Source organism: Chinchilla lanigera, unplaced genomic scaffold, assembly GCF_000276665.1.
Source record: "Chinchilla lanigera isolate Chin_1 unplaced genomic scaffold, ChiLan1.0 scaffold00013, whole genome shotgun sequence".
NCBI classification, from domain to species: domain Eukaryota; kingdom Metazoa; phylum Chordata; class Mammalia; order Rodentia; family Chinchillidae; genus Chinchilla; species Chinchilla lanigera.
In genome coordinates, this window is record NW_004955414.1 from 22,297,275 (window position 1) to 22,324,087 (window position 26,813).

The window sequence follows — 26,813 nt, forward strand, 5'->3', positions numbered from 1 at the left end:
TTTTTTGGTTTTTCTCCGGTACTGGGAACCGAACTCACGACCTTGCGCTTGCCAGGCAGGCGCTTTGCCGCTGAGCTAAATCCCCAGCCCCTGCTCTCCCAGTCTTAAGTGTGGTGCCCAAACTCATGTGTGACCAATGATTTGAGGGCTGATCTCAGCCTCTTGTCAAACCCTAGTGGTCTCGGACCAGGAACAGGCTTTGCTTTTAGCTCAAGCTGAAAGCAGGAATGCTGCCACCGTCCATAGAGATTTCCGTCTTTGGCTTATTGCATCTGCAGAGGCCAGTGCTTCCTTGCCAGGTGAGGAACATACCCCACTTGTGCACTCAGACTGAAGGAGGGGCAGGTGTGGTGGCACATGCCTGTAATCCCAGTACTCAGGAGGTGGAAGCGGGAGGATTGTTGCAAGTTCAAGTCAGCCTGTGCTACATAGTGAGACCAAGGCTGACCTGAACTGCATACTGAGACTTCACTCAAATAACCAAAACCAAAAACACACACACACAAAAACTGAAGGAGGGAAGGTAAATGCAGTGCTGACTAAGCACTCTCCTTCATTCCTCCCCCCCCCAGCTGTGCTGAGTCAGCACTGCATGCCTGTTTTCTGGGACCAGTCCCTGGAGCTGGGTCACATCTTGATCCACAGTCTGGAGCTGGCCCAGCAAGGATCCCACATGCAGTCCCCTACCCAGGCACTGCCTCTGCTGCTCCTGCATGGGCTCCTGCTGCACCGGCAGCTCTACGCAGCGAGGTTGCAGGCACACCGGGGGCGCTGGTGAGCAGTCCGCCTGTCCTGTCCTGTCCTGTCCTGTCAGTCCCTTGGCAAGCACAGTATCTTCCACATGCTGGGATGAATGAAACTGATTCATCTTGGAGAGTTTCAGGGGAGGTCTCGGAATAGGAACGCTTCTTCAGAGATTCTGTGATTTCACGCCCCCGAGTTGAGTCTTAAGGCAGAGGTGGTTCACATAGAGATTTGTAGACAGAGGGAACTAAACTCGGCAGAGGGAGACTTCAGGGTAGCTGAGGTGGACATGCAGGGAGGGGGTTGAGTGGAAAGAAGTGAAGCTCATCACAAGGTGTTTTAAGACCCTGACAAATGGCCCGAAGTTATCCTGAGAACAGCGGGAAGCCACTGATCGGTCTGAAGCAGAACAAAGGCGATCCTGATCATCTGTTGGAAAGACTGCTTTGGCCGCAGTGTAAAGAATGGGCTAGGGGAGGCAGAACCGGGGCGAGCAGAGAAGTTTTAGGAGGCTCTGGCCGTTCCCAGGGAAGGGGGCACTGGCTGGGTGGGAGAGACCAAGTAGTAGGGACAGAGACTATATAGTGTATGGGGTGAGAAAGGAGTCAAGGGAGACACCCAGATTTCTGCCTGAGACAGCCGGGTGGCTCCTACCTCTCACTGGCATAGCAGACAGAATAGGTTTCAGGCAGGAACATGATGATTTCTCTTGAAAGCAAGTTGAATAACTAGCAAGCCCTCATGAGCCTATAGCTCAAGAGAGGTGATATTTAAAATCCTACTTTCTGTTCGCCTTGCCCTCAGGAGTCATTTGACCCTGACCCAGGCCCTGGAGACCCAAGAGCAGCTGTGGGCTAGTCTCAGCAATCCAAGCACTGCCATGCAAGAGCTGGCTGGTGAGGTCCTTCCTACCCCCATGCACGAGTCATCCCCCTGGAGACCTGGGAAAGGGCGCGGGTGGGAGTTTTAAGGCCAAGACATAATTCACAACTTTGGCTTAGGTGGGTGGTTTGGAAAGGGATTGCAGTGGAACTGAGGGGTTCTGACCTCATTCTCAGCTTCAGTTTTCTATGGGGGATCTCTGGGGGACACCAAGGACAGAGAGGCCCTGATTAGCCTCACCCAAGCCTGCCTGCGCCCCAGGAGCCATAGCTGGGTCCAACCACACACACCTCAGTATCTGCTGGCCACCCTGATGCCCAGCCCAGGTAAGCACCAGGAAGGTACCTGTGTCTGGGAGGGGATAGTGAAGTGCAGTGGTACCCTACAGAATTTGCACACCAGTGCCAAGCAAAGGGTGTGAGGGGGTTATGCACACACGATTGCGGGTGGTGCCCCAAAGGATCAAGGAAAGGCCGCCTACACCCTCCTGTGTGGGGGGGTGCGGGGGTGGGGTGGGGAGCGTCCTTCTTTTCCTCAACCTTTGACCTCTCCCAAGATCTGGGGAAGCTGGATGCTATGGCAGAATGCAAGGCCCAGATGCACCTCCTGCCCACACCGTCTGAACCCCAGACCTGTGGACTGAGTGAGGGCCCTCAGGCCTGGCTGTTGCGGCGCCAGAGTCTCACGCTCCTGCGCGTGCTCCAGCAGAGTTCAACCACGTGGGTTCCTGCCGCTCGCGGAGGTGCCAGGCGCACGGAAAGGCGGCTGTGGCAGCGCCTGGTGCAAGCCAAGCAGAAGCTGGAGTCATTGCAGGCCCTGCTCAGCAACCACACCCGCCGAGACCCGTCCTCGGCGGTGCGGGGGCGCGGCACTAGGCGGCCTCTGGAGGACTTCCTAGAGGCCGAAGCGCTGGAACTGAGTCAGCTGGTGGGTACACTGCAGCGCGACCTCGACTGTCAGTTGCGGCAGCTGAAGGGTGAGCCCCCTTGCCCCTCCCACCGCTGCGCCGCGGTGGCCCACGCTCTCTGGACTGGCCGCCTACCCGCGCCTTGGCGACCTCATGCGCCCTCTGGCCCGCAGCCGCCCTGGCAATGGCTGCGACAGCTCTCGAGCCGTGGGGAGCTGTTGGTTAGTTACCTGGGCGCCAACGCAGGCACCGAAGTATCAGAGCGCGTCTTCCACCTGTCCGCCTTTCGGCACCCGCGCCGCCTGCTGCTAGCACTGCGTTGGGAGGCTGCCCTGGAGCAGCGCCTGTCCAACTTGAAATTTCCGGGCAGCGAAGGCCCCAGCTCCTGTCCTGTCCCGCACAGACATCGGGAACTGAGCGGCAGCCCTCTGCACCTCCGGGTATCTTAGCATCGCCCCGTCTGTTACAGAGTCCTTGACTGTACCCCATCGCGCTCCTCAGTAATTCCGTTTCTCTGATCGCACTCTAACCTTGCCCCCCACCCCACCCCCCCACTTCCACTCCCCAGGCCCCATCTTCACAGCCTTGTCTAACCGGCTTCTGGCCCTCTAGGTGGAGAATGGCCCGAGTCCCATGGTTCCAGAGACAGGGCTGCTGCTGGTAGGACTGCAGCTCCTGCATGCCAAGTGGGACCCGGCAGCTGGGGCCTTGCAGGACTGTGCATCCAGCCAGCCCAGCCCTCTGCCGCCTGTCAGCGTCAGCGCGCGCGCCCAGCGCGCCGGTGTCCTGTCAAGGGCGGCTGGTCCGGCTGTGTACTCCTGCCCCGTGTACCGGGCAGGGCCCCTCGGCGGCACTAAGCTGCACAGCAGGAACATCCTGATGCATATTCCTCTACCCACGAAACTCAGCCTGGCCGCCTGCGTCCAGCGGAGGGTCCATGTGTGCAGCCCACCCCTGCCCTGAGCTCTCTACCGAAATAAAATTGTGATTCCGTGAATGATTTACAGGATGTGGAAAGAGAACGGGGTATGCATAGAAGGCAAATGTGACACACACAGAGGAAAAATACAGCGTGCACGAACGAGGAGGGAGGAGGTATATTTGCACTGAAGAAGGGGGCAAGTGCCTTGCAGCTGGGGAGAGGATGGGGTACACTTCTAAAGCGCGGCTGGTGCTAGTCATCTGTCAAAGGGATTAGGCAGATCTGGCAATGGCTAACACACCGAGTCCTGAATCCTTCCCCAGATCTCTATTGTGGTCTCAGGGCTTAATCCCCAAGAGATATTTTTGCAGGAAGAACAGGAAAACTCAAAATGCTTTCTCAAGGGATTTAGTGGTACTACTGGGAATGTTCCAGTCCTGCCCTGCCACTCACATGGCATCACCACCTGCGACTGAGTCCCTAAAGGAGTCATACACATGGGAAACAAAGGCTACGTAAGACGAAAGGTCCTGCCAGGCACAGAAGTGCAGGCCTGTAATCCCAGCACTCAGGGTGGGAGGGAGGCCAGCCTGGCCTATATAGTTAGACTCTGTACCAAAAAAGAAAAAAAAAAAAAAAAAAACCCAACCAACCAAACAAAAAAATCCAACAACAAAAATGAGGGGAAAAGTCACAACATACTGTTTGTTCAAAAATTATTCATTCAGCACTCATACACATCAGGTATTCTTCCAGGCATTTGTGAGGTGGTTCTAATGAAAGGCAACAGGCAATATAAGGTCAACATGACTTTGCGATGCTATAAATACAACCAAACAGACTTCTGAGTGACTAAAGGAGAGTACTTAATACAGTCACAATGGTCAAGGAGCTCTTCCTGAATATGAGCTACTGGAAGATCTACACGGAATACTCTGGTAGAGCCCTCAGTAGGTGCAAAAGTTTTGAGGCAGCAGCAACCATGTAGTATTCCAGGAACCAAACACTGCTAGGTTCCAGCTCCAGGTGAGCAAGGAAGTGTACTGGAGACGCTTTCCACAACACCAGTTGGCAGGGAAGCCTGCAGTGAGTCCCCGTCTCCAAGTAAGGTAATCTGAGTAAGAGATGATGGGGCCGGGACAGTGATTACATGGTAATATCTGGGGCCAGGTATGGTAGCATACGCCTGTAATCCCAGCACTTGGGAGGCTGAGGCAATAAGATTGCTGTGACTTTGAGGCCAACCTGGGCTACACGGTGAGCTCAATGGCAGCCTGAACTACACAGTGAGACCCTGTCCCCAAAAAAAAAAAAAAAAATCTGGAGGAAAACCAGGACACATTGGTTGGATGTGGAGAGTGAAGAGGGAGAGTCTACAATGACTCCTATGTTTGAGGCTTGAGCAACTGGGTAGATCATGATGGGTAGATCATGATGTCACTGACTAAGACAAAGTTTGAAGACACAAGAAGTTGGAGCTAAGTTGTTGGTAGCTGCATGACTGCATGCTACTCCAGGGCAAGCCTGTGATAAAAGAGCATGGCAAAGCTAAAGGTCTCAAGCACCAAACCTTATTAGGTACAAGTTAGTTTCCTTGCTGGGGCTATAGTTCAGTAGTAAAGCACTTGTCCAGCATATAAGCTCTGGGAATTGAACTCACAAACACACACAAACACACCTAAGTTAATTCCATTGATACGTGGCTAGGTTCAAGCTCCAGGGTGGGAGGAAATGTAAACAGATGTGTGTACTGAGCATCACTTTTCATATTTTCACCTGCAGTAACTCACTTGACTGTGGTACCACTGATATCTTTAACCAGTACGTAGAGAGGCAAAAGCTCCCATTTTTCATTTCCTTTCACATGGCCAACCAGAGGGATGGCTGTTTCTGCAAAAGAGAAATTAGCAGAATACTAGAAAACATCCTTTTGGAGCCTCACGTGGCAGTGTATGCCTGCAATCTGAACACTCTGGGACTGTTCCCTGTCTCTGGGAGACAGGAAGATTGTGCCCAGCTTGCAATTTAGGGAGACCATGTATTGTGGTTTGTGTCTGGATGTCCCCCCAAAGCCTCATGCAGTCATGGGGCAGGCTTTTAGAGTTTATGATGGATCCATGATCCAATGCTGGGATTATGGGTGTGAGTGCTACACCCGCCCCCACCCAGAGGCGGGTAGTTTGCATACAAAATAAGGGAGTGAAAGAGGCTTGCTCTCCCCTCTCTGCCATTCCTCTTTTGCTCTTGTTTCTTTTGATATCTTCCGCTGCCATGAACAGCTGCCCTCTGCCATGTGCCACCTTGCCTCAGAGCCAGCCAAGTATGGACTGAAACCTCCACAGGCTGTGAAGTATTCTGTCTCAGCAACGAGAGAAAAGTAACCAAGACACCATGTTTCAAAGCTTAAAAAAAATTTATTTTTTTGTTACCGACAATCAAACTCATGACCTTCCCCTTGCTAGGCAGGTGCTGTCCACTGAGCTAGACCCTCGGCCTATCCATTTTTTTTTTTAAAGGCTGGGAATCTAGCTCAGTGCAAAGAGCCTGGGTTCAATCCCTGGTATGTATGTACGTATGTATATATGTATAAATAAATAAATACACACATACATACATACATGCATTTTAAAGAGGGAAAAAATGCCTAGCTTCTTCCGCTACACAGTGGAAAAGAAGGGAAGAGTAAGATTTGTGGGAAAAATTAGTAACTGACGGATGTCAAATTTTCTATGTTCACATTTATGAGAATGTTTGTGATCCTGCTAAGTATACTACCTACACAAATAAAGACCAAAACTCTCATTGACTAGTATTCTGTTGCTCACCTAAAACGTATTTCTTGCAAGTCTGTAGTTTAATTTGAAATCTTCACTCAGAAACTATATTAAATGGGGCAATGCTAAAATAGAAAAGTGCCAGTTTTACCTACTAATGCCTACACATCCCTAGTATCTGAAGACAGATATTATTGTTTAACAAATGAGGAAACTGAGACACAAATTCAGCAAATTCTCCAAGGTTACACAGAAAATGGTAATTTTTAAACCCAGGCATTTGCCTGTAGAATCCATTTTCTCTGCAGCGTTCCACTGCCTTTGCCACGTCCAACGCTGGAGATGGTGGAAGACAAGACTCCTCATGCAGTACCAGTAGGGTGTAGTGGTGAAGCTGTCCTGGGGGCAGGGGTGGGTGCTGTCATCACTGAGTAAAGTTAATTAAATATACTATGTTCTAGCAGTTCCACTCCTGGGATTATGTCTCAGAGGGTCACACACAAACCAAGTTGGTAAGTACCCTCTCCTATTTTGCTTTCTAAAATAGTTTGTGTAGGATTGATTTTCTCAGTGGACAGAACTTGTCAGTAATGTCACCGGGGCCTGAAGTTTTCTGTTTTGTTTTTGTGGGGAACGGGGGATGGGAGATGGGAGATGGAGGCTTTCAATTATAGATTCTATTTCTTTAGTAGATGTGAGGCCATCAAGTTTTCTGCTTCTTTCTGACTCAGCTGGGGTAATTTTAAAAATTTCTTATTTGATGAAACCTAAATTGGGCAGGTCTGGTGTTGCGCACCTGTAAACCCGGTTACTCAGGAGGCTGAAAGAGGTCAGCAAGCCTGGCAACTTAGTGAAGCCCTGTCTTAAAGAGGGCTAGGGTTGCAGTTCAGTGCTAGAGTGCCTGCCTCATCCATGAGGGCCTGGGTTCAGTTCCTAATACTGACCAGCCCTGCTCCCAGAGGAAATCTAAATTTAATCTGAATTTATTATTCTTTTATTATCTGTAGTATCTATAGGGATATCCCCTTTCATTCCTGTAACTGGCTTTTCCTTTTCTCTTGATAAATTTAACGAGAAGAGTTCTTGAATTTATTGTTTCAAAAACTTAGCTTTTGTTTTCACTGATTTTCTCTACTGTTTCTCCAGTGATTATTTCACTGCTTTTAATTATCTGTTAAAATTTCCTGTATAATTTGTCTCTTTTTTAGCTTCTTCATGTGGAAACTTAAAGACTATATTGATTTTAGGTGTTTCTTATTTTCTGTGTGTGCATTTAAATTTCTAAGGACCGCTATAGCTACCTTACAATTTTTTAAATTTTTTGTCTTTTTGAGACAGGGTCTTGCTGTGCAGTTCAGGCTGGCCTTGCGCTTACTTTGTGGCCCAGCTGGCCTCACACTTGCAACAATCCTCCTGCCTCAGCCTCCTGAGTGCTGGGATTACAGGCATGTGCCACCATGCTCAGCCACCTTATGATTTTCTACATTATACTTTCATTATTTCATTTGAAATGTTTTCTAACTTCATTTGTTTCCTTTGCCTGGTCCACTCATTTGTTGTTGTTTTTGAGACAGGGTTTCAGATATCACAGGTAATAGATTTTCCCTAAACTGACTTAGGAAGATTCTTGCTCAAACTGGATTACACAGCACCTAGTCAGGCAATGGATTCAGTGGAAACTAACTGAAGTTTTATTAGATAGTTTTATTAGCTATTATTAGACAGCCCAGCACTCAGGAGGCTGAGACAGGAAGATCGCCACAAGTTATACTTCGGTTGCCCAGGTAATAGTTCCTGTTGCCACCCTCTCCTAGAAACGGCTGCTCAATGTTACGCACATTGTCAGAAACAATCAAAGACAGCCAAGTGCTCTGCTATCTGCTTGCAACCCCATAAAAACCTCCCTCCCTGAGCCTCCAGGCCTGATATTTGGGGAATGATCCCAATCTGTGCCTGTTGACGTAAATGAATCTGCCTCCAAGTCCTGGGTGTCACCTCAGGGTCCTCCTTGCTGTTGTACCATCATGCCTGGCAGGTATTCTTTAGTGGGATTTTTAGGGTCACAATCAAAATAACTGATAAAATACTTCAATTTTTTGCATTTTTTCCTCCAATTTAAAATTCACATGGCAAGTGCAAAGTGTGAACTGGCATCTAGTAAGATAATTAAATATTTAAATCATCTTAAAGGCTGGAAACAAAAGAGGGTTTTGTGGTTAAGAGGTAGATAAAGGTAAGGTAGATAAATGCTCCTAGAAGATACATGCAGGATATGTAATAGTAACTGCTGTAATACCCCAAAAGTCATCAGTTTAATGAAGCAGAGGTTTACTTCTTGTTCAAAGCTCAATGTAGATAATTCTGGTCAAGTACCTCTTCTCCAAGTAGTACTTGATACATCCAAACTTCTATGTTACGATTGTTACTTTACAACATGTGCTTCAAGGTCACCTTGGTAGGTACAGTAGGGAATGAAGAATATAGAAAAGGCTCACCTACCCTTTAGCTGCCTTTGTCTAGAACTGAAACACCATTTCTCTCTCTTCATTGGTGAGCTCCACTCACACAGCCCTGCCCAGATGCATGGAGCTAGGACATGGTGTTTACCTGGGAATCCACAAAGAGTTCATTTTGGTGAGCATCTAGTGAGTTTTTTTCTACAGAAAAGAATTGGTGCTCTCAGTGTGGAGATCTGGAAGATGAAATTAAGTTCATCAGGAAAAGTGTATTCTGGCAAGGCCAAGCAGCATGTACTAGACCCTGCACGAGGCTTGCGATGTGTGAGAAATGAATAGAAAGCTTGCGTAGCCTGAGTTCTGAGAAAGGAGAAGCGTGGGTCAAGATGCAGTTGGAAAGCAAAGCCTGGGAAAGATCTCACAGGGCCTAGGAAGGAATCTGTCTTTTGTGCTTGGTGCAACGAGAATCCATTGAGGGATTTCTACACAGAGAGGTGACATAATCTGATTTACATTTTAAAAAAAAAATCACTTGGCTGTGAGGAAAATTAATGGTCTTGGAGAACAGAAGCAATCAGAACAGTAAGGCAATTACTGCAGTAGTCAAATGTTCTAGAACCAGGTGGCTGGTCAGAAGTCACCTGGGAAGGAGGATGACCTGGAAATGAAAGGCTCTAATTACTAGGCTGTCAGAAAAGGTACAGAGCTTCTGCGCTTTTACGTAACCAGTGAGTGTTTGGAGTTGTCGTGTCTCTGCCAAGAGCAGGCTGTATTTGTTGGAACTGTGTTCCCTTAGGACTGTATTACTGAACAAAAGAGCAGAACTGCAGAAGGAAGAACTGTTTACTTGGGGACTCTAAAAAAGATGGTGAGCAAGCACAAGGCACAGGCTGACACCCAAACCCAACTCTGCTCCTGTCCTCAGCACCCCTGCAAACTTTATTCATGCTGTACTCTTTCCCTATTGGAAAAAAGCTGCTGCAAGACCCTGACGTTCTTAGAAAAACACAGTCTCAGGGCATTAAACTGTTGAACTCTGTTTACCAATAAATAATCTACACAGCAGCTTTCAATCCTTTGCCTTCCCAGCTCTACCCTGCCTGAGTTAAGGAGCCTACTTTGAGGAAAGAGGGAATGCTGTTTGCCCTCCACACCTCCTGTCCAGCTACTAACTGCTGCTGATTATTCTGTGGCCAAGTACTGAGAGAGAGGTGAAGTGGTAAAACAGGCCTGGCAGATATTTACACGGGTAACCCCTGCTGTCTCCCCACTATCCTGGTGAGTACGGTTTCAACTGGGGCAGTCCCCTGCAACTCCCTCTTCAGTGCACACGGCGCCACATGGCGCACTCTCCCAGCTTCTTTGTACTGAGGTCTCCTTGGTTCTTCAAAAAGGCCCTAGTAGGCTGGACATGATGGTGCACATCTATAATCCCAGCACTCTGGAAGGCTAAGGCAGGAGGACCGTGAGTTCAAACCCAGTCTGCACAACTTAGCAAGACCCTGTCTCAAAAGAAAAAATAAAGAAGGGATGGGGGTGTAGCTCAGTGTGCAAGCCCTGGTTCAATCACCAGTACCAAAGCCAAAAAAACAAAGAGAAACCTATACTGCCTTCTCCAAGTGGCACAGAGGAAACCTTCAAACACTGCTTGCTAGGGCAAATTTTGGGAATGCCGCCCAGTGGCAAAGCAGCAGCCCTCCCCTGGCCCCACCACGAAACAGTTAGTGAACTCTTGCTGGCCCTGTACATTTCCAGGGCAACAATCAGACTCCACTCTCACTGTTCCTCAACTGTGCAATACCTCAGGCTTCCGGGAAGAGACCCGGTGGAGAGTCCGTAAGTAAACCTGAGATAAGAAAGCAGAAACGGACCCCTGCAAACAAGGGGCTGGGTTTAACAGACCAGCTGTGCGCTGAGCGTGACAAGTTTGCTGCACAGTAATCTTACATCAGTCTCCTGCATCCACCCTCTTTATTTACGACCCTTTCGTGCTATCAGCGCTGCCAGCACTCACACTGTTCCCTCGCTGTCCCTTCACTCATTCCCTTGCACTCTCCTAGACACCACACTCACTTTCTCCTTTCTCTGAAACCTCAACCACCTCTCCCCACTGTCACAATCAACAAGTATGCTTCCCGCTTCACTAAGATCAAAGCAACCAGAAAACAACTACTCTGGACCCTACCCAGGAGGAGGGTTTAGAGATCTACATTATAATGAGCCTTGCAGTGTTTTTAATGCACCGGGAGCCACTGCATCTCACAATCCAACAACCCCCTCCACTGGCATTCGCCTGCTCTTACCTAGCCTTCAATCAGTTTTAGTTACATGGTTTTTCTGTTCCTTAACCAACAGATATGCTATTATTTCTTAAGGAAATATATATTCTCTTTTCGGTTCAGGGTCTCAGCATTAGACACTGAAGCCCAAGTCCAGTCTTGAAAAGAAGTTCATCTTGAAGCTGGTGATGGAGCAGTGAGGACCCAGGTCAGGGTAAGGGAAGTCCTACCTTCAGAATCAGGGTGACTCATGGGGGCTGACAGTGGGGGCTGGGCTGGGCTGAGTGAGACAAGAAGAACCCGGGGCCAGAATCAGATCCAGAGATGTTTATTCAGGTGCCTGGAGGTCAGAAAAGGCAAAGGGAGAATCCAAATTATTAGTAACAAAGAAAGGCAAGATGAAAGCAGACCCCAGCTGTCCTGCTGAGCATGCAGCAGGCAGCTCCACGCACCAGCCTCACCTCACCATAACATAGAAGGGAGTCTGGCCAGTAGCGCCCTCCCTTTTTGAGACAAGGTCTCAACTGTGTAGTCCAGGCTGGCCTCGAACTCCTCGGAGATCCTCCTGCCTCAACCTCCCAAGTGCTGGGATTACAGGCGTGCACCATCACACCGAGCTCCTAGTAGGCTCTTTCGACGTACACGCACACTGCTTTTTTCTGTGTCTGTAGATCTTTTGGATGCTGCACCATCCTCATGATGCTGGCACCTATTCCACCCTTAACTTTTACCATTAACCTGGACAGCTTCAAAATACACGCAGACAGCCCTTCTCCACAGTACTTGATCCCTCAGGTCACTAACCAGTCTCCAGGCACTCAGCCCTGTGGCCACACCCTACACGCTGCCACCACCTAAAACTGCTCTGCTTTCAAATTAGTAATTCACACATTCTGATTTCTAACCACAGTTACCTGTCCTCCCAGGTCACTCGTTCAGTTATTCCCACCAACACCCAACTGCTACCTTCACTCTCCTGACTGTTCTACAAAACTCCACAGTCCAGCGCAGCCACATTACATGCTAGTAGCCTAAACCTCCTTAGCTCACTATCCTTTCATTTGCGTTGATGGGAAGGAACTCTAGAGGATCGGCTGGTACTCACTTCTTCCAGTCACACCCAGAATTCCTGTGTGGGTAGGAATGGCCAGAGCACGGGGCAGGCTGGCATAGCTACAGACTCGTTAGTAACATCGTTATAAATTCACAAAGATCCTCATCATTACTCAACAACCCTCACCCACTGAAATCTGACAACGTACCCATTCCTCCCATACTAACAAAGTGACTTTCCTGGTTTTACTCCTCTGTCTATGGTCCAACCTCCTCTTCTGTCACCTTTACTGTTCATTTTCAGAGAGTTCTATTCTGAGCCATCTCTCATTACCTGACCCTGGATATCTTCCTATTCCTACGACTTCACTACCTCGAGTCAAACCCCCAAATCCCCAGCACAACCTCCCAAGTCAGTTGTCTGCTTACTTGCTTTCTTCCTTTCTCCTCTCTTTTCTTTTCTTTCTTTTTTTTCTTTTGGTACCAGGCAGGCACTGTGCCACTGAGAATATCCCTGGCCACTCTTCCTTTCTTGTAGACAGAGGTCTCACTATGTTGTCCATGCTGATCTTGCACTCCTGGGCTCAAGCAATTCTTCAACCTCCCAAGCAGGTGGGACCACAGGCATATAACTGTCTCCATCTTGTCCTGCTTCCAAATGAATATCTCCCAAGGACCTAAAATCCAACCAGCCCACTCAGTTGTTCAAGCCAGAAACCTGGAACTCACTGCAGATTCCTTTCAACCAGCTTCAACATTCCATCAATGCAACATAATGTAGTCCGCAGCGGCCTCAGCATATACCTGAAACTTGGGTTTCTGCAGCGCTGCTGCCCTCATCAACTCGACTTAGCCAGGCCCTGTCGTTTCTTACCCCTCCCTAGGTGAATAAATGCACTGGCTGTACCTCAAGTGACAAGCTCTGGGGATACAAAGGTAAGTGTGGTTTCAGAAGACTGTAGCCAAATGCACACAGCAACCAAAACATCATATTAAATGCTAAAGGAGTTCTCTTCACATAACACTTTGAGGACCCAGATGAAGAATTAATTCTGCTCTGGGCATAGAGGAGTACAAAACCAGAACGTTTAGGAAGATGACTAAACTTTGCTAGCCAGACAAGTATTCAGCAAAGATGAGCATAGGCAAAGGCTCTGTGTAGTGATAGCTGAACAGTTCACAGTCCAGCCTCCATATAACGCCCCTGACCTACAGTCTGTTTCAGAATCTCCATCCCTTCACTGGAGGCACCCAACTGCCTCAAAGTCCTGCGACCTATGTCTTCTCAGTGGGCACTCTCAGAGCTTGCTCCCGGGAACAGGTAGAAGAAGCTGTATCTTTACAACAAGTCTATGGCAGCTCTTCTGGGGAGGCCTGGGATCTGTCATCCTAACTCATCTTCCCCCAGCACTAGCTCTCCTTGCCTAGAGCTTACCTGGACGTGATCTGGGTCTACTATGAGGCAGAAATAATGGATAAACCCCTTTGCCAATGAGCACCCCAATCTCTCAACCCAAAATCGCATTGACCAGTTGTTTGTAACAGAACCCCGCTCCCTCGTTATGCCCCTCCTCCAAGAAAGCTCGGAATCCATTCAGAGTTTCTACATACAGTACCGCGTGAGCCTTCTGAAAGGCCTATCCTGACCTCTCCCAGAGACTCCTTCAGTTAACAAATCCATTTTCCCTCCTGCAAACTCCAACCTGGTCCATGGAGTCTTCAAAGAACAGTAAGAGTTATGACACATAATATCCACAGCTAGTTTATTGAGCACCTCCCATGTTCCCAGCCCTGACTATAGATTTCCTCACATAACACACGCAACAATGCTGTAAGACAGGAATTCTATCATTTTCCGAATGAGGAATGTGATACTAAGACACTAAATGGCTCTCAGCTGTAAGGGGCAGTTAGGATTAGAACTACCATGAATCAAGAGCTGCCTGTCTGCAGTCTTGAAGGCCTGGGCAGTAGGAACCTGAAGGAGCAGGAGGTACAGGTGAACAGAGGCTGATCAGTATAGATCAGAAGAGCAGAGAGGCCAAGACAAAAAGCCCATGTGTCTTCTGAGAGATGCAAAGAAGAGCCAAACTCAAAGACTCTTCAACTGCAAACCATTTGAGGTGATCCATGATGCCCAGTTATCCCCCTGTTCCTTCTTACTCATTAGCTTGCTCAAGTGACTTTAGGCTTCTTTCTAACCAAGGCGCCTGCACTGGAGCACAGCTGAGCCAGGGGCTTCATCACACCTCGTTCTTGGGACGGAGGAAAGGTCGTACCAGGTCCTGGCTCACAGCCTGGCTAGACACAGTCTTCAGAGTTCTCAACCTGGAGTCTGGGCCCTGCTTCCACTTTCAAGAGGTGTTTAGAGGTCACCTTCGCTTGTAGAGACACGGCTGAAGTTTCAAGCCTGCAAGCTGAGCCTTGGGCCCTACCCGAGGGGGGCCTGTCTTTTCAAAATCAAACAAGAAGAAGTGGCTGTTGGTCAGGTCCTAGGGGCAGAAAAGAACTGATGAGCTCCAAATCCTGACCCCCAACCCCTCAAAACACCTCCCTCCATGACCTTCCCCAGGTCAGAAAGCTTCCTAAGGCCCCTAGTGTTGTCTTTCGGGGGCGAAATGTCTGTTCCTGTGCCCATGGCTTCCGTGCTGAACATCATTATCCTGAAAGGGGCCACAAATGAGACGACACCAGGGACAGATTTCTTAGAGCTCTCACCTTGGAGATGACCTTAAAGCCCAGCTTGGTCACAGCCCCCAGAAAGGTCCGAACATCCTCAAAGCGGCTGCCGACCTCAGCTATTTTCAGGAGACCCCTGAAAAAGTAGGAAGTTCTGTGTAAATGCAGACACATGCACGCACATATAAATGCACCTGTGTCCTGAAGCTCCTACCCTGGCTTCAGCACTCGATTTGCCTCTTCCAGGAAATCTCTGATGTTGGTTCCCATCAGTGAAAGACAAAACACAGCCACATCCACAGACTCATCCTCCAGAGGCACCTGTGTAAAGTGTGGGAGTGTGGAATGAGGCACACAGCAGTAGAAGAAGAAATCTGACAGAGTGCTAGAATTGGATATCAGGATAGGGAGGAGCGGGGAGGAGAGATCAGAGCACAGACCAGATACACAGAGGGATATACCTGGGCCATGTCACACACAGTGACCCTGGGGTCCAGTGAGGCCAGGTCAAAGCAGTGTACAGGGTTCCGGATACTTGAAGCTAGGCGGCAATCCCCACAGCCAAAGTCAGCCACTACCAGAGATGCAGGCCTGGGAGTGGAAGGGAGGGTCACACACTGGGGTAGTCTGAGCCCCCGAATGACCCAAACTGCTTATCACAACGCCCAACCCCCCATTCACCGCTGGCGAAGATCCCTGATGATGCGGTCTACTGGCTGCAGTGGCCACTTCTTCACTTGGCTCTGGAAGCCTCGATGGTAGAGGAGAAAAGCCTCAGGGTCTTCCTGGAAAAGGCGCTGTGCAGCACTGCTGGGCCCTGAATACAGCTGCTCATTAAGGTAGCGAAATCGGGCCCCATCCAACCGCTGTGCCATGCGGGCTCGCAGGGCCTCTGCCCGAGCTTCATGACTGTCTGCCTTGCGGGTAGGAGGCCCCTCTGACTCCTCTGTAGCAGCCTTGGAGGCCTCAGCGGAAATCTCCTCTGGTGCCTGGAGTGGCCGAAATTTGTTCTTGTGTCTCCGCTTGTTCTTCTGCCGGTTCCGCCACTGCTTCCGGGTTAAGGGATTGGGGGGCTTAGTGGAAATGGATCCAGAGCTTGGCTCTGGATTTGTAGTACCACTCTTCCAGGATTTGTGACCTGCAGGGAGGGAGATGGGAAGGTGTTATTTGTGGCAAGATTCCTAAATTCAGAGGCTTGGCAAGTCAGTATGGCCATACCCTTATCCTTGAGACAGAGACTGTGGCCTGGATAACAGTACTTCTCGTTGCCTACCCAATCCTAATGCTGGTGGGAAACCCCCACTGTATGTACAACCAGCGGACCCTCCCATCCATACACATACACACACATCCGTACCTGTTTGGTCGACACTGTCTTTGTGCTGGGCTGGGTTTGAAGGGGCCTGTTCCGGGCATTTTCTCTTTCTTTTCTCTTCTTTGGCAGAGTCACTATAGAGAAGAGCTTGTTTGCGGCATTTCTTCTTTTCTACTTTGTGGTCCTCACAGTCACCTGGAGATGGGCCCAGTTTTTGACATTTTTTCCTTTTCTCCCCTACTTTGGCAGAGGTGTTAGCAAATGGGGACCTTTTGGGGTGTTTCTTCTTTCTTTCTACCTCCTCCTCAGAGTCACTGCTGGGGAAGCTGGTGGACTGCTGGGAAAGAGACGCTGCTTCCAGAACTCGTAAGGTGGCCAAGAGCTGGCGGCGCCTAGAGCCCTGCAAAGATCGAGAATAAGGCAAGAAGAATGGGTGAGGCCTGGAGAATAAGGGAGAGATGGGGACCTGGTTCAGATACTTTCCTGGTCAATTTAACTAGCTTTGTTGGGAAGAATTTTCGTGTTGCCATCTCAACTCTAGGAGGCTGAGGGGCAGAAAAATCACCAACCCACCCGACTTCAACGTGTAAGTGACTGGTAGCGGAGTTTCTCCAGCAGAAACGTGCTAAGGCCACACACAACCAGACTAAGGTGAGACCAGGAGTTCCAGCCCTCCATTTCAGGATTTTGCTTCCAGGTGATACCCTTCTGTGTCAGGGACGGAGGAGTCTTGAATACACGAGAAACAGCACCACATGTGTAAAGGAACACATTCCCGCTGGCTTGAACCACAGGCATGAGTGTCCCATCAGGTGTCTCACATCATGGATGGGACAAAAGGATCTACTCACTTTTACGGGTCTGTTTGCTAATGAAATTAATAAAAAGCCACCTGATGAGACAGTCATGCATGTACTGCGGATGGTTCAAGCCTCCCAGCAGTGAGACATAAGACTTAAGAATTACTGCAACGTGTCATCTCCAACGTGTCAGTATGGCTCCAGCTGCAGTGCAGGCAACAACCTGAAAGGAAGAAGCTGCACACAGAGACCAGCGGCCTGGCCCATGATGACGGGCTGCGGGGATAAAAAAGAGGAAACAAAGCAGGCATATTCCATGTTGCAGGCTGAAGAATGGTAAGAAAAGCTTGAGGAAGTAGAGTGGTCCTCACGTCTGCTAAAGCTCCAAGGAAAAGCTCTGTAGTTTGGGACGATAAAAATAGGGATTAAAACCTAGGGGAGTGGTCCTAGCTGCGGCACTTACCTTGGAGATTCTCAGTTCCAGCAACCTCACCTCCCTCGAATAGTAATGTTGACTACCCTTCCCTGGCCACCCAGTCTTTCTCTTACCAATCTGTGGAGGGCCACCTAGGCGACTATCCTTGAAAGAGAAGCAATTGCCTCCATTTTGGCTGAGCCTATTTCCATGTATTGATATGTACAAAGCTGGCTAGGAGCCTTTCCTTATCCCTTCATTTGGCTTTAAGCAATGCATACAGGTCTAGCCGAGGTGCTGATGGTAGTCTTTGAAGATGGTAGGCATGTTTCCCCAGACCCCTGTTGTTCCCATGAGTGACGTGTGAATCAATGCTCCAGCTGTCAGCTGGGATTGAGATTAGGGACAGAGGTTAGGGCTTCCTGGGGCTTGAAAGATTACACATCAGAGCTGAAGCACCAACCCCAAAACATTGGATACTAACTCAATTGTGTTACGCAGATTTCTCTTTCTGCACATCTTCTCTCTGCCATTTGCGGAGGTGATTTCAGGCTTCCTACCTAGCCCAGCTCATAGCACTCACCTACTTCCCACGGTTCTCACAGCCAGGCATCCTCAAGCCACTCCCTTCTTCAAATGAATAAAACCTGGGTTCAGCCTTGGGTCAAGGCCTTTGTTCTGGATAGCCATCACTGTGGCTGGACTTAGGGCCCCTGGGCTCCCCATAACTACAAATATGCCTTAGTATCTTTATTCTCGCCATGGGTTGCACTGGAAGTGGTAGGTTGGAATTAACTCTCTAGAATTCCAATAACGTTTAATGGGATTACAAATACAAACTTCCTGGGCCGCGACAAGGACTGAGAAGGGCTCTCTATACCAATCTATTCCCCAGACTGCAACCAAAACTCTTTCCGAGGCTGGGGGTGTGGCTCAGCGGCACAACACTTACCCAGCATATCTGAGGTCTTGGATTTGACACCCAAGAGCGAAAATGGGCCGCGGCTGGGGGAAGCCTTTTCAATACAAGCTTGCAGAAATCACGCCATGGCCAGAAACAGTTCATTGACTTCTATGCTCAAAGCATGCAACTCTTCCAGTCTACCCCTTCAATTTCAGCAGCATCCCCTCTCAGTTACTCAGTGCTCCGACCCACGGGGACCTTTTATATGTACGTTTCTCTACCGGAACGTTCTCTCTTGCCCCAGGGCCTTTGCCCTTTTTCCTGCCCAGAGTACTATTCTCTGCACCACCTTCTCACCAACTGTTTCAGCTCCAACGTTATTTTTTGGGGTGTTCCCAGATCTGGTGATCAGGAGTCTGCAGGGACCCCCTGCTCCAGTACACACCCGAAGCGTTTCCCAGCGCCGGGTTCCACCAGAGTCCGAAGGATTCGCGGCGGGAAACGGCGCCCAGTGCCGCTACAGGCCACTCACCCCGGCCACTCACCTTGATTTGCGCGGCTGCCGCTGGCCGGGGCCGTGAGGTTACGGGACTGAGGCCCGCGACTACTGGGGCCGCCTCGGCCCACTCAGGCTCCTCGAACATGCGGGTCGCGAGGGCAGAGTCGCAAAAATTAAGATCCCCTCCACGTGCTCAGCGCAGCTTCCTCAAGTCAGAGCGGCCGCCAACACGCCGGGTCGCAGCCGGAAACCAAAGTAAACGCTGCCGGCGGCTAGAGCGGCCGGCGCGGCTCAGAAAACCATCGAGTGGAGACACTCATGGGCTAGAAGGGCAAGGGAGGAGGTCGGAAGGGAGGGAAGGCGGACCCGCACCGGCCGAGGAAGGCCAGGGGCTGGGCGGGGCCGGGTGGCGGGCGCGGCCGGACGGGAGTTCCCCGGAGAAGCGCCTCCAGCCCGAGTCCCGGTGAGTGCGGAGGACCCGCGCCCCCTGCCCAAGGCTGGGGCTTGGCGAGCCCTTCTCTCTCTCTCTGCCTGGGCCCCAAGTAGGGAACGGGCGCAGCCCTCGGGAGGGACCCCCACCCACTTCCCCAGCGTGTCCGGAGCCGGAGCCACCCCCTCCCCCCAGGCTCTTCGCGGGCTGGGTCTCCGAGCCTCTCTCCTGCGTCGGTTCTGGAGAAACTGCCTCGAAATCACCCCTATCCTGCCGGACTCATCTTTTTCTGGCGCGCAGGGAATCATCCCATTGCCCCAAACTCCTTCACAGACCACCACTAGCCGGGGATGCAACGCCCACCCCCCTGCAACACAGACACTGCTTTGCTGTAGGGGACAAAGCTGGGGCTTAGCCTTCTTCCTTGGATCCCCCTTCTCTCCACAGTCCCCAGGCTTCCCCATTCTCGGGGACTCAGCGCTGGGACTCTGCTATGGACGACATTTTCACCCAGTGCCGGGAGGGCAACGCTGTGGCCGTGCGTCTGTGGCTGGACAACACGGAGAACGACCTCAACCAGGGGTGAGCTGAAGACTGGTGGATGAGAGGAAGGCTAGAGATCTTCCCTTATGCTACCGGGGTGCTCAGGTCGGGTTGCCATCCAGCGTGACGGAGTGCCGGGGCAGAGAGGGTCTGCACAGAGGAAGCAGTGTTTGTGCTGAAACTTGATTCTAAATAAGTTTCACAAGCAGAGGTTGCAAAGGGCTTCCCAGCTTCACGGGAAAAGGTCAGGAAGCAAGACAGATTGGGAAGGATCGGGAAATTTTCTGGAGTTCAATGCAGCTAGAGTATAAATCTCTATGGGCTGGAGCACTGGGTCCAAGTGGAAAAGGACAGGATGTGAAGCTGGAGAGGTATACACGGGTCAGCCAGTTTATACTTCTAGTCTAAGTTTTTTTTCCATTTTTTTATTGGTGCATTTTAGATATACATAGTAGTAACACTCATCATAGAGAATTTGTAGCTGTAGATGATACAGCTTGCTGCTTCTTTTCTCCCATTCTCTTCCCTCCCTTCATCCCCTTCCCTTCCTTATTTACAAAGCTTTGCTAAGAGTAAGGTTTTGAGACTGCATAGTGGTATGATGAGATTATCCATTTGCAAAGCAGCATCTTGGATGCTTTGTGAAGAGTATGTAAGAAAAAGGCAGTTACCTAGGCCATCATAGAAATGTTGCTGTTTTGGACCACATTTCTGGAATCTAATTGCTTGTGAAAAATGACAACGAACTCATGACAATCCTCTTGCCTCAGCAAGAGTGCTGGGATTACAAACATGCACCACCATATCTGGCCCAGAAATCTTAAGGATGAAGACTTAAAGGACTTGGCATGGCAAGTGAGGAAGGTCAAAGGTGATGACCAAGATTCTGGCTTGGGTACTTGGATAGGTTGTAGTTGCATTTACTGAGATGGAGACAGTTGAAGGATAAGGTGTTCTGTTCTGGACATGTTAAAGTTTGGTGACAACGCAGCAACTTGGAAATGTTAAGTAGGTTGTTGGTTATGCAGGTTTCGAGTTCGGGAAAGAAACTTGACTTGGAGACACAGATTTGGGAAATATTATTTATTAGCAGATACATGATACCTGAAGACATTCATGTGAAAGTAGTGCCTCAGAAGAGTAAAAAACGAGAGGATAGAGGGTGAGAAGCCATGCAGATTGAAAAGGAGCAACCTGAAGTCGAAGAAGAAATAGGAAAACATGTGAATAAAACTTAAAGAAGTTTATGAATGTTTTAAAGAAGGGGCAGAATGGGCAGTAGTAGTAAAGGCTATTGAGAGGTGAAAGAACTTCAGTACTTTAATGATACCACTGAACTTAATGATACCACTGAACTTACAATCAAACTTATGTTTGATAATCTCTGTGAGTGCTGCTTCAGATTAATAGGTTAAGGACCAGCCTCCATTAGGTCCCTTCAGTTATGGAACCATATAGTATGTGGACTACCACCTGTGCTGATGCTAGTCCCAGAGTCAGATATAATCTGTGCCCTCAAGGTGGCAGACTTGTGGCAGGTTAGAAAGTGAATGGGAGGTAAGGATATAGAGAAAGTAAATGTGGACAAGCTTTTAAATGTTGGGGGAGACAGAATCAAGCAAAACAAGTGATTTTGAGATAGCCATTGTTAATTTTTTTTAGCTTTTGTTTTTAGTGTTGTGACTGTTTAGTTTTTAGGTTTGAGCCATCAGGGTCAACTGTCACCATAGTCCAGGCTACACTGGTTCCCTTTTGGCTTATACTAGTTCTTCTTAATAGTATGCAAGGCAGTTAGTTTCATTTTTAAACAATTTATAAAGGGTACTCTGACAGTGAGCATTGTTACTATTTTATTGATAAGAAATTAAGAGGCTTAGGAAAAGCTGCCCAATGCGACTGGCATCTTGTTGGACTCCTGAGTTCCAAATGGTGAAAGGATAGCATTAGTGAGACTGAAAGGTTTTCGTGCTAGCTTGAGGGCATAGGGTGTGGGCCCGCAAGCTGGTTATGTGCTGGATATGAGGTGATGGTTAATTCCCTGATGGCCTCCTTGAGACACAAGTCCAGGCCCTGAAGTGACAGGTGACCTGAGAGTGGCCAGAACCGTTGTGCCCATTCTTCTGCTCTTGGGCTTGGATCTACTTCGGAATAGTCTGCTGGAGGCTGATAAGTCAGGGCACAAATTAAAGTCCTGAGAAACAAGACTGACTGATAAACCAGGGATGTAACTGCTTCCGGGGATGCCCGCATCTCGCGAGTATTTTTGGCTATTTGTGTGAACAGATGAAGGCAAGCTGTAGAGGGGAAATATCAACGCACGCGCGCGCGCACACACACACTCTCTCTCTCTCTCTCTCTCTCCCCCCACCTCTCCCCATCTCCCCTTCTCCCCGCCCCCTCCGGCTTGGGAGACATCTGGGTAGCAAAAGCTCTGATCAGCTCCAGGCCCTGCCTAGAGCCCCCACATGGGAAGTGACCACAGCACTAAGGCATCCGGTGGCTGCTGGCCCAGACCATGGACCGCCCCCGTGCTCCGCCCCTTGCATCTGCAACCCGGGACTGGAGGAAATTTCCTTTTATGGCTCTAGGCTGTCAGGCTGACCCAGCTCCCACCCAGTTGTTTTGTTTGTATACTTTTACTTTATAAAATACATGTCCTTGGGAAAAGAAAAAAAAAAAATCAGGTGCTGTCACTCATTTTCTTCTAGAATTGCCAGGTAGGAGAATCTTGTTTTGTGTGGTTATTGGCCTCGCCAGTAATCAAAAGCATCTCTCCTTTTTATTATAAACTCTTCTGAAACATCATTTTAATTCCATTCCATTTTTAGATGTTAGTGTTTGTACCAGAAACAAACAGTAAGCTTTGTCCCTCTCCCATGAGTTGTGGCCTGCCTTCTCCAAAATACCCCTCTCCCCCATTAATATGCACTGAATACCTGCTTAAGCTTATGCTCCAACAGGCAAGACAGTCCACTATTCAGAGTTTTCTAATCAAGTGCAACAAGCGCTATACTAGGGAGAGAATACAAAAAGCAGTGGAATACAAAGGGTAAGAGACACTGCAAAAGAGGTGCTGGGGAAATTACAGAAACAGTGCTACCGAGTGGAGAGATGAAGATAATCTTACTAGCACGGTCAGGATGTCTTGGTTGGTGTGAAGCTCAGGGCAAGGTCTGAATTGCACAGCTTTTGCAAATTGCTAGCACGAGAATTGAAACTGTAGTAAGGTAGGCCATCCAAGAGAATACAGTGTGACTAACGGTCTTTTATGACTCAAAGCCTTTGCCTCGTCCTACTTCCAGCTTAATGACCATTGGCCCTTTCTCAAAGGGACGATCATGGCTTCTCCCCCTTACACTGGGCCTGTCGCGAGGGCCGCTCTGCTGTGGTTGAGATGCTGATCATGCGGGGAGCGCGGATCAATGTGATGAACCGTGGGGACGATACCCCCCTGCACTTGGCAGCCAGTCACGGACACCGCGATATTGTACAGAAGGTATGTACACACTCCTCCATTGCCCACATCACATATGTCCTGAGGGTCAGTCACAGGCACTGTAGTATAAAGAATGCATACTCTTTTTCCTTGTCCCATGCTGACAATGGTGTCTCATTTGGGACTGTCTCCTGCTGCTTCTTTTTGGCCCAGCTGTTGCAGTACAAGGCTGACATCAATGCAGTAAATGAGCATGGGAATGTGCCCTTGCACTATGCCTGTTTTTGGGGCCAAGACCAAGTGGCAGAGGTGAGTACTTTGGCCCCAAGTCTTGGCATGGGTGGGAAGCAGTGAACTTTGAACCTTCAAACTGTCCTGTCAGTACTACTGTGTAACACTCAAAAGTGTGTTTATGGTTGGTTGTGACTGCCAGAGAGGTAGCAGGGGCCCTTACCATAACCACCTTTCATTCTAGGACCTGGTGGCTAACGGAGCCCTCGTCAGCATCTGTAACAAGTATGGAGAGATGCCTGTGGACAAAGCCAAGGCACCCCTGAGAGAGCTTCTCCGAGGTCTGTCCCCATCCCTAGCTTGTGTTGTCCTGTCTTGCCCTTTCTCAGTTGTCTCCTCCCTCCATCCTGTAACTCGGACTAAGACTGTTTTTCTTTCCCAGAACGAGCAGAGAAGATGGGCCAGAATCTCAACCGTATTCCATACAAGGACACATTCTGGAAAGGGACCACCCGAACTCGGCCCAGTGAGTCATTATGGGGGGAGGGGTTGTAATAGAGAATAACCTTGGGCTCCCAGGGCTGGGTTAGGGCCAAACTGGGTACCTGACCTGCCCACACTCTCAGGAAATGGGACCCTGAACAAACACTCCGGCATTGACTTCAAACAGCTCAACTTTTTGGCGAAGCTCAACGAGAATCACTCTGGAGAGGTGACCCCTGCCCTTCTTGCCCCTTCCACCCTAACCTCCCACAAACTACCTACGCTGCACCTGTTTTAAGTTTTTCTTGCAGTTATTGGGCAAGAATGTGGTGTCATAAAGCCTTCTAACCCCTACCCTGTCCTTCAGCTATGGAAGGGCCGCTGGCAGGGCAATGACATTGTTGTGAAGGTGCTGAAGGTTCGGGACTGGAGCACAAGAAAGAGCAGAGACTTCAATGAGGAGTGCCCTCGGCTCAGGTGCGGCAAGGCCTAAGCTACTAGCTGCTGGTTCCAGGGAACCCTGAGTAGCATGGAGAGGGAGCTCTTTTATGCTGGGTCTCAGCCAGGGCCACTCTTTTCCTCTCCCAGGATTTTCTCGCATCCAAATGTGCTTCCAGTGTTAGGTGCCTGCCAGTCTCCACCCGCTCCTCACCCTACCCTCATCACACACTGGATGCCATACGGCTCGCTCTACAATGTACTACATGAAGGCACCAGTGAGTAGGGATGTTGGTCTCACTGGGAAGGGCTGGAGAAGGAATACACAAGCCTCTGAACTATTTGACTTTCGCCTCCTCTTAGATTTTGTCGTGGACCAGAGCCAAGCTGTGAAATTTGCTTTGGATATGGCAAGAGGCATGGCTTTCCTACACACACTAGAACCCCTCATCCCACGGCATGCACTTAACAGCCGTAGTGTAATGGTGAGACATTAGTTCATTCCTGGTCTGGGCCCCAACAGGTCTTTTCCGTATCTAAAATAGGACTCATCTCCTTCCACATATCTGCTCTTCCTCAGATTGATGAGGACATGACCGCCCGAATCAGCATGGCCGATGTCAAGTTTTCTTTCCAGTGCCCTGGGCGCATGTATGCACCTGCCTGGGTAGCCCCTGAAGGTGGGTGAGGGTGTCAAGACAAGAGGTAGAGAAAGACGAGCTCAATAATAATGGAAGGGGCAGAGAAATGACAGGGTAGGCAGCTGGAATAGATAAGCCCTATCTCTCCAGCTCTGCAGAAGAAACCTGAGGACACAAACAGACGCTCAGCAGACATGTGGAGCTTTGCAGTGCTTCTGTGGGAACTGGTAACACGAGAGGTACCCTTTGCTGACCTCTCCAACATGGAGATTGGAATGAAGGTAAGTGCAGAGTTGTGCACACTTGCACTAGGGGAGCAGTGGTGGTGATAACAACATGGTAGTGGCCCTATGCTCTTGCCGTATTTCTTCAGATACACAGTAACCCTATGGAAGGGCTGGGAGCTTCTGCCCACATGGTAGATTCAAATTCTGAGGCTTACTGTTTTTCCTTGTATTTTTAGGTGGCACTGGAAGGCCTTCGGCCTACCATCCCACCGGGTATTTCTCCCCACGTGTGTAAGCTCATGAAGATTTGCATGAACGAAGACCCTGCCAAGCGACCCAAGTTTGACATGATTGTGCCTATCCTGGAGAAGATGCAGGACAAATAGGACTGGAAGGTCCTTGCCTAAACTTCAGAGGTGTCAAGACATGGTTGGGGGGGAGTGCAACTCCCTACTGCAACCTGCCTTTGGCTGCCTCCCCTGCCTCCAGTCATGGTACTACCCCAGCTGTGGGGCCCATCCCCTGCCCCCAACCTGCCACTGTGACCCCGAAAGGGCTTGGCCTGAGAGCTTTGTCACTTGCCACAAGGTGTCTCCCAGCATGGGAGGGATCAGCCCCGCCTGTCACAATAAAGTTTATTATGAAAACAGGCTGGTATGGGGACATGGGAACAGACAAGGACACCTGGGTTGCGTGGCTCAGGTGAAATAGTGCGGCTTCTTCACATTGATGCCATACTCGCTGAGGGCAGGGGTCAAGTCCTCCATGGTTAGAGTGTACTTGCGGTCCTGAGGGAAGAGGGAAGAGCACCAGCTGAGCACAGGAATCCCACATTTCAATCCCAAGTGGAGGACCCTGAGTTGGCATTACACCTCCCCTGGGATGCAGTTTACCCAAACGGCCTTCATGATAAGTAAAACCTGCTCCTGTGGAGGGGAGTGATTCACTGAACCCCTGTTCACACCTTGCTCTTGCTCCGGGAGCTACCCGAGGCTGTGCCCTTCATTTTGCAGTGCTGTAGGGCATCATTGGCAATATCTGAGATGAATTTCTGGGCAGCCAGGGAGATAAGCCGAATTCTAGAGAAGGAAAACTGGTATGAGAAAATGGACAACAAACTGCACAAGCACCCCAGGCTCTAACCCGCCCTGGGTTTACTCACATGCGTGGGTCTGAAGCCTCAAAGCCAGCACGGTTCAGGTAGTAACCAGTCACTGCATCTGGGATCTGAGAAATCGGACAGCTGTCAGTGTTAGCCCAAGGCCCTGCCGGACTGAGCAGGAAGCGGGTAGGGGAAATGGAGCCCATGGCCCGCTCATCTGGAAGCTCACTTTGGGTATACAGAGGAAATAACTAGAAGGGAGTGGGCAAGGGGAGGGGTCCCTGGAAAACACAGGGACGTGGCAGAAAGTTGGTGGGGCAGCAGGCTCGTTCAGGCGGGAAGCCCACCGTAGGCGTGTAATCCTCCAGCTGCATCAAGAAGTCCACCAGAGGCGTGCTGGACACCACCGGCTTCACCTCTCCGTTGGCCGCGCTCGGCAGTACGTAGACTCCGTTAGACATCGCCCCCTCCGGGGGCGCCGCGCCGCCCGCCGACACCGGAGCTGAAGGAGAAGCAGCGAACTGACTGAGACACGGAGGCGGGAGGCGGGAGGCGCACGGCCTCAGCTAGGCTGCCTCGTAGCCTCTGCCCTCCCCCGCCGCCCGGCCCGGCCCTCACCAGCCCCGCGCCGCTCCACCGGCTCCCCGGCCCGC

At 50.0% G+C, this 26,813-nt stretch overlaps 4 protein-coding genes across 13 annotated transcripts in view; 2 read left to right on the top strand and 2 right to left on the bottom strand.

The window, feature by feature from the left end:
- Dnhd1 (dynein heavy chain domain 1) overlaps positions 1–3,530 on the top strand; it is a 69,918-nt gene extending 66,388 nt beyond the window's left edge. For 7 of the 10 annotated variants that reach the window (XM_013511985.1, XM_005380153.2, XM_005380156.2 and 4 more), the window contains 6 exons: positions 177–299; positions 573–774; positions 1,549–1,640; positions 1,803–1,952; positions 2,183–2,973; positions 3,146–3,530. In XM_013511985.1, coding sequence (XP_013367439.1) covers positions 177–299; positions 573–774; positions 1,549–1,640; positions 1,803–1,952; positions 2,183–2,973; positions 3,146–3,496 — 1,709 coding nt within the window. In that variant the 3' untranslated portion in view covers positions 3,497–3,530. Of the gene's footprint in view, positions 1–176; positions 300–572; positions 775–1,548; positions 1,641–1,802; positions 1,953–2,182; positions 2,974–3,145 lie in introns of those variants that run through there. The other 3 variants (XM_005380155.2, XM_005380157.2, XM_005380158.2) reach the window with 3 other exon arrangements.
- Positions 3,531–13,763: 10,233 nt separating this feature from the next.
- Rrp8 (ribosomal RNA processing 8, methyltransferase, homolog (yeast)) lies at positions 13,764–18,870 on the bottom strand. Its single transcript, XM_005380167.2, has 7 exons — positions 18,676–18,870; positions 16,054–16,411; positions 15,378–15,834; positions 15,158–15,287; positions 14,911–15,017; positions 14,736–14,832; positions 13,764–14,509 (listed from the first exon to the last, which is right to left on the bottom strand). The coding sequence occupies exons 1-7, from the start codon at positions 18,772–18,774 to the stop codon at positions 14,390–14,392; spliced, it is 1,368 nt and encodes a 455-aa protein (XP_005380224.1). The 5' UTR covers positions 18,775–18,870; the 3' UTR covers positions 13,764–14,389.
- A 98-nt stretch (positions 18,871–18,968) lies between these two features.
- On the top strand, positions 18,969–25,705 carry Ilk (integrin-linked kinase). The gene is made up of 13 exons (XM_005380164.2): positions 18,969–19,092; positions 19,507–19,641; positions 22,933–23,098; positions 23,252–23,347; positions 23,514–23,610; positions 23,712–23,795; positions 23,896–23,981; positions 24,120–24,229; positions 24,341–24,468; positions 24,554–24,675; positions 24,771–24,870; positions 24,982–25,112; positions 25,295–25,705. The coding sequence occupies exons 2-13, from the start codon at positions 19,553–19,555 to the stop codon at positions 25,442–25,444; spliced, it is 1,359 nt and encodes a 452-aa protein (XP_005380221.2). The 5' UTR covers positions 18,969–19,092; positions 19,507–19,552; the 3' UTR covers positions 25,445–25,705.
- The window catches only part of Taf10 (TAF10 RNA polymerase II, TATA box binding protein (TBP)-associated factor, 30kDa), a gene marked incomplete in the record, with an annotated part of 1,459 nt that continues 325 nt past the window's right edge, over positions 25,680–26,813 (bottom strand). The window contains 5 exon segments of the mRNA XM_005380163.2: positions 25,680–25,846; positions 26,023–26,137; positions 26,221–26,285; positions 26,508–26,662; positions 26,779–26,813. Of these exon segments, the coding sequence (XP_005380220.2) occupies positions 25,757–25,846; positions 26,023–26,137; positions 26,221–26,285; positions 26,508–26,662; positions 26,779–26,813 (460 nt within the window).